Raw genomic sequence first — 11390 nt, forward strand, 5'->3', positions numbered from 1 at the left:
CCCAAAGGGTCACGGACCAAAAGGCAAAAAAATATAATAACACATGAAAACAAAAGGGAAACACAAAAGGATGACACAAGAGCACAGAGCTCCTGCCAACAGCAGCCACTACAGCAGCGCCATCTTGGAAAAAAAACTAAAAACTCAAGGACTGTGGGCCCGCCACATTTTTAAAGTGGCCCACCACCTCATTCAAGTTGACCAATGCATTAGTGTATGTATGCCTATGTACTTGTATATTTACAGTGTTTGTACAGTGAATGTGAGTGTGTATGTTAAGTTAAAGTTAAAGTACCAATGATTGTCACACACACACTAGGTGTGGCGAAATTATTTTCTGCATTTGACCCATCACCCTTGATCACCCCCTGGGAGGTGAGGGGAGTAGTGAGCAGCAGTGGTGGCCGTGCCCGGGAATTATTTTTGGTGATTTAACCCCCAATTCCGACCCTTGATGCAGAGTGTCAAGCAGGTAGGTAACGGGTCCCATTTTTATAGTCTTTGGTATGACCACCTCAGTAGAAGCATTTAAGTCTCACCTTAAAACTCATTTGTATACTCTAGCCTTTAAATAGACTCCCTTTTTAGACCAGTTGATCTGCCGTTTCTTTTCTTTTTCTTCTATGTCCCACTCTCCTTTGTGGAGGGAGTCCGGTCCGATCCGGTGGCCATGTACTGCTTGCCTGTGTATCGGCTGGGGACATCTCTGCGCTGCTGATCCGCCTCTGCTTGGGATGGTTTCCTGCTGGCTCCGCTGTGAACAGGACTCTCGCTGCTGTGTTGGATCCGCTTTGGACTGGACTCTCGCGACTGTGTTGGATCCATTATGGATTGAACTTTCACAGTATCATGTTAGACCCGCTCGACATCCATTGCTTTCCTCCTCTCCAAGGTTCTCATTGTCATCATTGTCACCGACGTCCCACTGGGTGTGAGTTTTCCTTGTCCTTATGTGGGCCTACCGAGGATGTCGTAGTGGTTTGTGCAGCCCTTTGAGACACTAGTGATTTAGGGCTATATAAGTAAACATTGATTGATTGATTGATTGATTGACTTGTATGTACTGTATTTGTGTATGTAAGTACCAATGTGCGCAAGTATGTATGTATGTATAAAATGAATTAAAAGGATGGATGTACCATATTTTTCGGACCATAGGGCGCCCCGGATTATAAGGCGCACTGCCGATGAATGGTCCATTTTTGATCTTTTTTTACTATATCAAGCGCACCCGATGATAGGGCGCATTAAAGGAGTCATATTATTATAATATCTTTCTAAATGTAAAAACACTTTCTTGTGGTCTACATAACATGTAATGGTGGTTCTTTGGTCAAAATGTTGCATGGATTATGTTTTACAGATCATCTTCAAGCCGCTTTCTGACAGTCGCTTACGAATGCGCCGTTTTGTGAGCGGTCTTATTTATGTGGTTCACCTTCGGCAGCGTCTTCTCCCCGTCATCTTTGTTGTAGCGGTGTAGCGTGCAAGGACGGGAGTGGAAGAAGTGTCAAAAGATGGAGCTAACTGTTTTTAATGACATTCAGACTTTATTTCAATCAATAGTGAAGTGAAGTGAAGTGAATTATTTTTATATAGCGCTTTTCTCAAGTGACTCAAAGCGCTTTACATAGTGACACCCAATATCTAAGTTATATTTAAACCAGTGTGGGTGGCACTGGGAGCAGGTGGGTAAAGTGTCTTGCCCGAGGACACAACGGCAGTAACTAGGATGGCACCATGTCCCCTCCCCTCTCAGTAAGCTGTGGAGTCCCCCAAGGCAGTATACTAGGACCTTTACTGTTCCTAATATACGTAAATGACATGCCATCAGCATGCCACTGTGAATTGTTCCTGTGTGCGGATGACTCGGCCCTGCTGGTATCCGGCAAGGACAAGTCACAGGTGGAACAAATCCTCAGTGCTGAACTCCTCAATATTTGCACCTGGCTCGCTGACAACAAGCTATCCATACACTTAGGTAAAACGGAAACCTTCCTATTTGGGTCCCATATCAAACTTAAGAAGGTCAGTGACTTCACTATAAAAGTGGGTGACATTGTTATCACCAGGAAGGATGAGATCACCTACCTAGGTTCCATTCTAGAGGCTAATCTTTCCTGTGATAAAATGGCAACCAAGATAATCAAAAAGGTCAACCAAAGAACGAGATTCCTCTACAGAATCTCCTCTCTGGTCAACAAAAGCACCTTGAGGATTCTAGCGGGAACTCTCATTCAACCCTTCTTCGATTACGCTTGCACCTCCTGGTACCCCAGCAACTCCAAAACCCTCAAATCTAGACTCCAAACATCCCAGAATAAGCTAATCCGGTTACTTTTAGACCTCCACCCCAGATCACACCTCAATCCAACCCACTTCTCCAAAATGGGCTGGCTCAGGGTGGAGGACAGAGTAAAACAACTTGCACTGAGCCTAGTCTATAAAATCCGCTACACCTCCTTGATACCGAAGTACATGTCAAACTACTTCCTTAACGTAAATGACTGCCATAACCACAACACCAGGGGGAGCTCCACAAACCACGTTAAACCCAGATTTCGATCTAACAAAGGTCTTAACTCATTCTCTTTCTATGCCACATCAATGTGGAATGCACTCCCAACAGGTATAAAAGTAAGTGCATCTCTATATTCCTTCAAAACCGCTCTAAAACAACACCTCCAGGCAACTTCAACACTTTACTAATACCCTCCTCCATTCACATCCCATCTCCCCGGATTATAAACAACTCAAATGTACTTCTAATGTATATACTTGTTCTTATGCTATCTGAACTCACTATGTTCTCTGCTGGCTGTACATATCCTACTAAGTAAGACCTACACTGTTTCAATGTCCACATTTCTCTGTTGATGCAATTGTTGAAGACTGAAGTTCTGATATCAACCAAAGCTCCTCATCCCACCCCCCGGATTGTAAATAATGTAAATAATTCAATGTACATACTATGATGATTAACTTGTGTGATGACTGTATTATGTTGATAATATATATTTGTACCATGAATTGATTAACGTGGACCCCGACTTAAACAAGTTGAAATACGTATTCGGGTGTTACCATTTAGTGGTCAATTGTACGGAATATGTACTGTACTGTGCAATCTACTAATAAAAGTATCAATCAATCAATCAAAAGCACAAGCGGGAATCAAACCTGCAACCCTCAAGTTGCTGGCACGGCCACTCTACCAACCGAGCTATGCCGCATCTCCTCATTTGGAAACAACAACACCGGTAATGTGGAAAATCGTCCGACCGGAACTCTAATGACTAAAGTATAATAATGTAAATTCACTACGCAGGTAAGTTTTAGCGCTTACATGGTGAGTTTACTGACAGATATAAGTAAGAACTTTACAGTACTTTGTATTAGAAATGGCATCAGCTGAGGATGAATGTCCCATAACAAGAAGATAGAGAAAAAGAAGAAGTTTATCGACTACGGCGCGGACGTGCGCAATTTTTCAGTATTTACACAAAATGCCAGATAATGTCTTATCTTACTCATACTAAAGTTGTACTAAAACATTTTCATAGATTTTTGAGCGCCGTGTGTTATGTTCTATATTTTCAATGGAACAATTAAAATGTTAATGTTGTTTACTTGAGACCCATTATAGTGCAGGCTACACTTATTTCTTATATTTATAAATGGTTGATTTATATATAGGCTAGTAAGGTAAAGTGTTGTACCTAACAAGTTTGGGCTACCTTGCTTCTGCAGCCTTAATCAGAGGTGTCACGTGATGTTAGCGTGACGTTGTCTGTGACGTGTTACATGGTTTATACCATCCCACCTGAAGTGGTGGGATGGGGGCGTCTCCTGGTGTGCGTTGGGTCAGGTACAACACTTTACCTTACTAGCCTATATAAATCAACCATTTATAAATACACGTCAGTAGGGTAAATGAACCTCTTCAACACTTATTTCTTATGTTTGACTGCCATCTAATGGTCACACTTATCATTAGACCATGTACCAAATAAAATAAATTTGAGGTGGGTATGCTCAACCAAAATTATTCCTTACATTAGGCGCACTGGGTTATAAGGTGCACTGTTGATTTTAAGGACATTTCTGAACAAGGATTTCTTAAGGATTTTAAGTGTGCCTTATAGTCCGGAAAATACGGTATATTCTCTATGTATGAATATTTATGTGTATGTGAGTACAGAGGGGCAAAAAAGTATTCAGTCAGTCACCGATTGTGCAAGTTCTCCCACTTAAAATGATGACAGAGGTCTGTAATTTTCATCATAGGTACACTTCAACTGTGAGAGACAGAATGTGAAAAAAAAATCCAGGAATTCACATTGTAGGAATTTTAAATAATTTATTTGTAAATTATGGTGGAAAATAAGTATTTGGTCAACCATTCGAAGCTCTCATTGATGGAAGGAGTTTTTGGCTCAAAATCTCACGATACATGGCCCCATTCATTCTTTCCTTAACACGGATCAATCGTCCTGTCCCCTTAGCAGAAAAACAGCCCTAAAGCATGATGTTTCCACACGCATGCTTCACAGTAGGTATGGTGTTCTTGGGATGCAACTCAGTATTCTTCTTCTTCAAAACACGACGAGCTGAGTTTATACCAAAATGGATACATGGATGATACAGTAGAGGATTGGGAGAATGTCATGTGGTCACATGAAACCAAAATAGAACTTTTTGGTCGTGTTTGGAGGAAGAAGAATACTGAGTTGCATCCCAAGAACACCACACCTACTGTGAAGCATGGGGGGTGGAAACATCATGCTTTGGGGCTGTTTTTCTGCTAAGGGGACAGGACGATTGATCCGTGTTAAGGAAAGAATGAATGGGGCGATGTATCGTGAGATTTTGAACCAAAACCTCCTTCCATCAGTGAGAGCTTTGAATAGTTGACCAAATACTTATTTTCCACCATAATTTACAAATAAATTCTTTAAAATTCCTACAATGTGAATTCCTGGATTTTTTTTTCACATATTGTCTCTCACAGTTGAAGTGTACCTATGATGAAAATTACAGACCTCTGTCATCATTTTAAGTGGGAGAACTTGCACAATCGGTGGCTGACTAAATACTTTTTTGCCCTACTGTATAATAATCAAAATCAGTTGCCTAATATTACATTCATATACATTCATTGTTACAATCGGCCCTTTAAGGGCAGCCATAATGGCAATGTGGCCCTCAATAAAAATGAGTTTGACACCGTTGTCTTACCTTGTCGAAAAGAGCGATGTACAACGAGAACCCAAAGCGGTCCTTGAGGTTGATCTTGTCCGCCAGAGCGTTGCACAGCTCGCTGGCCGTGGTGGCTGAGTCCGCGAGTAGAGTCTTGGTGGTGCCATCCATGAACGTCACCGGAAGCATGATGGGCTTCTTGGATTTAGTGGCCTGTGCAAGACCAAGGAACAATCGGATACTGCAACTCAAGAAGCCATTATTTCAAGTCTTTCTGGATTTCTAGTTTTTTCGGCACCTGTAACTCCAACCAAGAGGGCGGCTGGGTCCGTGTACGGTTGACAAACGTCCTTCGCAGTCTTTCCTCGCAATATGGAGCATAACCAGGCGGGCCATTGATCAGAAATGTCCTTAAATACTGAAAACAACCAAAGAGCAGAAGGTTGTGGTGAATAACTGTTCAATAACTGCAGACTAAAGAACAGAATGACTAATTACAGACAGACCAGAGTAATTACTTCACATTTTGAAGAGTTCTAAAGCTGCAGTGTACGCAAACATTGGTGTGAAGTCATGTCTTACCTTAACAAACTTCTCCGAAGGTGCAAAGCAGCCGACACAGAGCGACAGGAGGATCCATCCCCGAGCGTGGCTGCTCTTGGACGGATTCTGAGTGAGCTGCTTACAGATCTGACAGTAGATCTCATCCCTAAGAGGCATGATATTCAGATTGAGATGAAACAAACGGGACCATTTTTTGGGTCAAGTTCAGGGGTCCTCAAACAACGGCTCAAATCTGGCCAGCGGTATATATATATATGTATATGTATATGTATATATATATATATATATATATATATATACATACATACATATAAATATATATATATATATATATATATATATATATATATATATATATATATATATATATATATATATATATGTATGTATGTATGTATGTATATATATATACGCACCAAACAGCAGTTCAGAATACCCACCCTTTTTGGGTACACTCGAGGGAGTACTGGAAAGTGCTCCTCCGGGTGATTCCCTTGTCCTACTGGGAGACTTCAACGCTCATGTTGGCAACGACAGTGAAACCTGGAGAGGCGTGATTGGGAAGAATGGTCGCCCGGATCTAAACCAGAGTGGTGTTTTGTTATTGGACTTTTGTGCTCGTCACGGATTGTCCATAACAAACACCATGTTCAAACATAAGGGTGTCCATATGTGCACTTGGCACCAGGACACCCTAGGCCGCAGTTCCATGATCGACTTTGTAGTTGTGTCATCGGATTTGCGGCCTTATGTTTTGGACACTCGGGTGAAGAGAGGGGCGGAGCTTTCTACCGATCACCACCTGGTGGTGAGTTGGCTGCGATGGTGGGGGAGGATGCCGGACAGACCTGGCAGGCCCAAGCGCATTGTGAGGGTCTGCTGGGAACGTCTGGCAGAGTCTCCTGTCAGAGAGAGTTTCAATTCACACCTCCGGGAGAACTTTGAACATGTCACGAGGGAGGTGCGGGACATTGAGTCCGAGTGGACCATGTTCCGAACCTCTATTGTCGAGGCGGCTGATTGGAGCTGTGGCCGCAAGGTTGTTGGTGCCTGTCGTGGCGGTAATCCCAGAACCCGTTGGTGGACACCAGCAGTGAGGGATGCCGTCAAGCTGAAGAAGGAGTCCTATCGGGTTCTTTTGGCTCATCGGACTCCGGAGGCAGTGGACGGGTACCGACGGGCCAAGCGGTGTGCAGCTTTAGCGGTCGCGGAGGCAAAAACTCGGACATGGGAAGAGTTCGGGGAAGCCATGGAAAACGACTTCCGGACGGCTTCGAAGCGATTCTGGACCACCATACGGCGCCTCAGGAAGGGGAAGCAGTGCACTATCAACACCGTGTATGGTGCGGATGGTGTTCTGCTGACTTCGACTGCGGATGTTGTGGATCGGTGGAGGGAATACTTCGAAGACCTCCTCAATCCCACCAACACGTCTTTCTTTGAGGAAGCGGTGCCTGGGGAATCTGTAGTGGACTCTCCTATTTCTGGGGCTGAGGTCGCTGAGGTAGTTAAAAAGCTCCTCGGCGGCAAGGCCCCAGGGGTGGATGAGATCCGCCCGGAGTTCCTCAAGGCTCTGGATGCTGTGGGGCTGTCTTGGTTGACAAGACTCTGCAGCATCGCGTGGACTTCGGGGGCGGTACCTCTGGATTGGCAGACCGGGTGGTGGTCCCTCTCTTTAAGAAGGGGGACCGGAGGGTGTGTTCCAACTATCGTGGGATCACACTCCTCAGCCTTCCCGGTAAGGTTTATTCAGGTGTACTGGAGAGGAGGCTTCGCCGGATAGTCGAACCTCGGATTCAGGAGGAACAGTGTGGTTTTCGTCCTGGTCGTGGAACTGTGGACCAGCTCTATACTCTCAGCAGGGTTCTTGAGGGTGCATGGGAGTTTGCCCAACCAGTCTACATGTGCTTTGTGGACTTGGAGAAGGCATTCGACCGTGTCCCTCGGGAAGTCCTGTGGGGAGTGCTCAGAGAGTATGGGGTATCGGACTGTCTTATTGTGGCAGTCCGCTCCCTGTATGATCAGTGTCAGAGCTTGGTCCGCATTGCTGGCAGTAAGTCGGACACGTTTCCAGTGAGGGTTGGACTCCACCAAGGCTGTCCTTTGTCACCGATTCTGTTCATAACTTTTATGGACAGAATTTCTAGGCGCAGCCAAGGCGTTGAGGGGTTCCGGTTTGGTGGCCACGGGATTAGGTCTCTGCTTTTTGCAGATGATGTAGTCCTGATGGCTTCATCTGGCCGGGATCTTCAGCTCTCACTGGATCGGTTCGCAGCCGAGTGTAAAGCGACCGGAATGAGAATCAGCACCTCCAAGTCCGAGTCCATGGTTCTTGCCCGGAAAAGGGTGGAGTGCCATCTCCGGGTTGGGGAGGAGACCCTGCCCCAAGTGGAGGAGTTCAAGTACCTAGGAGTCTTGTTCACGAGTGGGGGAAGAGTGGATCGTGAGATCGACAGGCGGATCGGTGCGGCGTCTTCAGTAATGCGGACGTTGTATCGATCCGTTGTGGTGAAGAAGGAGCTGAGCCGGAAGGCAAAGCTCTCAATTTACCGGTCGATCTACGTTCCCATCCTCACCTATGGTCATGAGCTTTGGGTCATGACCGAAAGGATAAGATCACGGGTACAAGCGGCCGAAATGAGTTTCCTCCGCCGGGTGGCGGGGCTCTCCCTTAGAGATAGGGTGAGAAGCTCTGCCATCCGGGAGGAGCTCAACGTAAAGCCGCTGCTCCTCCACATCGAGAGGAGCCAGATGAAGTGGTTCGGGCATCTGGTCAGGATGCCACCCGAACGCCTCCCTAGGGATGTGTTTAGGGCACGTCCAGCTGGTAGGAAGCCACGGGGAAGACCCAGGACACGTTGGGAAGACTATGTCTCCCGGCTGGCCTGGGAACGCCTCGGGATCCCCCGGGAAGAGCTAGACGAAGTGGCTGGAGATAGGGAAGTCTGGGCTTCCCTGCTTAGGCTGCTGCCCCCACGACCCGACCTCGGATAAGCGGAAGATGATGGATGGATGGATGGATATATATATATATATATATATATATATATATATATATATATATATATATATATATATATAGCCATCCATTTTCTACCGCTTATTCCCTTCAAGGTCACGGGGGACGCTGGAGCCTATCTCAGCTACAATATACAGTATATATACAGTATATATAATATATTTGTGTGTATGTATGTATATTTGTGTATATATGTATGTGTATCTATATATATATATATATATATATATATATATATATGTGTGTGTATGTATGTATGGGTCAAACTCGCTTCCCAAAATAATTAGCGCATGCTTAGTATTACCCCCTGGTCAAACTCGTGACGTCACGAGTGACACTTCCCCTGTCATCATTTTCAAAATGGAGGAGGCTGATTTCAATACCGGTAATTTGAAATTGCATAAAGGGAAGAAGATTAAGAGCTATTCAGTAGGATTTAATGTCCAAGCTTACATCACACTCAAATTTTTACTGCATGCCTTTAGTAAGTGCCGGAGTGAGAAGAGGTTTTAAAATAATTAGCGCATGCTTACTTTTACCGCATGCCTTTGGTAAGCGCCGGAGTGAGAAGAGGTTTTAAATTAATTAGCGCCCCGGAGGCAATTTTAAAAGAAATACGGTATGTATATATATATATATATATATATATATATATATATATATATATATATATAGATATACACACAGTATATATGTATATATATATATATACATTTTTTTTTTTAAATCTGTCCTTTGTCATCCATTTTCTGCTGCTTGTTACGCTCGGTGTCTCCTAGCCACTCAGGCAAATCATATTGTCTAAAAATGCATTTTTCCATCGATAACGTGACATCAAGTGCGCATCAAAACTATGACACCTGTGAAGTGAAAACCATTTCAGGCGACTACATCTTGAAACTTATCAAGAGACTGCCAAGAGTCAAAACAGCCAAAAACTGCCAAAACAGTAATCAGAGCAAAGGGTGGCTATTATGAAGAAACTAAAATATAAAACATGTTTTGAGTTTTGAGTTCATAATTGTGATGCTTTCAGTGACAATCTACAATGTCATCAAATAGTACCAAATAGTCATCAAATTAAAGAAAACACATTAAATGAGAAGGTATGTACAACCCGGCCCCCGGTCAAATTGTTTTAACCCAATGTGGCCCCTAAGTCAAAAAGTTCGGGGACCCCTGGTCTAGTTTTTAGGGGTAAAAGTTATCAGAGGACTGCGGTCACCTGAGGGCAGGCCTCAGGATACCGTTTCCGATGATGAAGTGCAGTTTTTCCAGGTTGGAGGTGGGTCGGTCTTCAAGCATGCTGTTCCCCGTGAGGCTGTAGTCCCCCTCGGTCAGCCGCCTGGTTACCTGCGGCATGAAATGACCGACGATCGTAAAAACTGCATTTTCAAACTGAGTCGGGTTTATAGTCCTCACCTCCTCAGTGATTTTGGACTTCCTCTTCAGAGTAAGGGACACAAGTTTATGCCGGACACTGTTCCTCTTCTGGATTTCGGTGGAGCTGTTCTGTAAAAGAAAAAGAAAAAACATTTGCAGCTTGATGTCACTTACAGTGGGGCAAAAAAGTATTTAGTCAGCCACCGATTGTGAAAGTTCTCCCACTTAAAATGATGAGAGAGGTCTGTAATTTTCATCATAGGTACACTTCAACGGTGAGAGACAGAATGTGAAAAAAAATCCAGGAATTCATATTGTAGGAATTTTAAAGAATTTAAAAATAAGTATTTGGTCAACCATTGAAAGCTCTCACTGATGGAAGGAGGTTTTGGCTCAAAATCTCACGATACATGGCCCCATTCATTCTTTCCTTAACACGGATCAATTGTCCTGTCCCCCTAGCAGAAAAACAGCCCCAAAGCATGATGTTTCCACCCCCATGCTCCACAGTAGGTATGGTGTTCTTGGGATGCAACTCAGTATTCTTCTTCCTCCAAACACGACGAGTTGAGTTTATACCAAAAAGTTATATTTTGGTTTCATCTGACCACATGACATTCTCCCAATCCTCTGCCGTATCATCCATGTATCCATTTTGGTATAAACTCAACTCGTCGTGTTTGGAGGAAAAAGAATACTGAGTTGCATCCCAAGAACACCACACCTACTGTGAAGCATGGGGGTGGAAATATCATGCTTTGGGGCTGTTTTTCAGCTAAGGGGACAGGACGATTGATCTGTGTTAAGGAAAAAATGAATGGGTCAATGTATCTTGAGATTTTAAGCCAAAACCTCCTTCCATCAGTGAGAGCTTTGAACGGTTGACCAAATACTTATTTTCCACCATAATTTACAAATAAATTCTTTAAAATTCCTACAATGTAAATTCCTGGATTTTTTTTTCCACATTCTGTCTCTCACAGTTGAAGTGTACCTATGATGAAAATTACAGACCTCTGTCATCATTTTAAGTGGGAGAACTTGCACAATCGGTGGCTGACTAAATACTTTTTAGCTACGTTTTGATGTGCAACCGTTCCACTCCCTTACCTCTGTGTCCAGTTGCAGCTCCTGTAGCTCCCTCTTGTAGGTCCTCTTACCGAGTGTTTCGTAGATCTTGGTCATGACGGGGATCTTCTCGCTGCCGTCGTTGAGGACCAGCTGG

General features: G+C 44.0%; 1 protein-coding gene across 3 annotated transcripts in view; it reads right to left on the reverse strand.

Moving 5' to 3' along the window:
- myo7ab (myosin VIIAb) overlaps nucleotides 1-11390 on the reverse strand; it is a 91648-nt gene that overhangs the window by 23692 nt on the left and 56566 nt on the right. For all 3 annotated transcript variants that reach the window (XM_061898922.1, XM_061898921.1, XM_061898923.1), the window contains 6 exons: nucleotides 11276-11390; nucleotides 10205-10294; nucleotides 10008-10135; nucleotides 5782-5908; nucleotides 5498-5617; nucleotides 5239-5412 (listed from right to left, as the gene is read on the reverse strand). The exon at nucleotides 11276-11390 is cut by the window's right edge and continues 62 nt beyond it. In XM_061898922.1, the coding sequence (XP_061754906.1) occupies nucleotides 5239-5412; nucleotides 5498-5617; nucleotides 5782-5908; nucleotides 10008-10135; nucleotides 10205-10294; nucleotides 11276-11390 (754 nt within the window). The remainder of the gene's footprint in view (nucleotides 1-5238; nucleotides 5413-5497; nucleotides 5618-5781; nucleotides 5909-10007; nucleotides 10136-10204; nucleotides 10295-11275) is intronic.

Source organism: Nerophis ophidion, linkage group LG04 (assembly GCF_033978795.1).
Source record: "Nerophis ophidion isolate RoL-2023_Sa linkage group LG04, RoL_Noph_v1.0, whole genome shotgun sequence".
Lineage (NCBI taxonomy): Eukaryota > Metazoa > Chordata > Actinopteri > Syngnathiformes > Syngnathidae > Nerophis > Nerophis ophidion.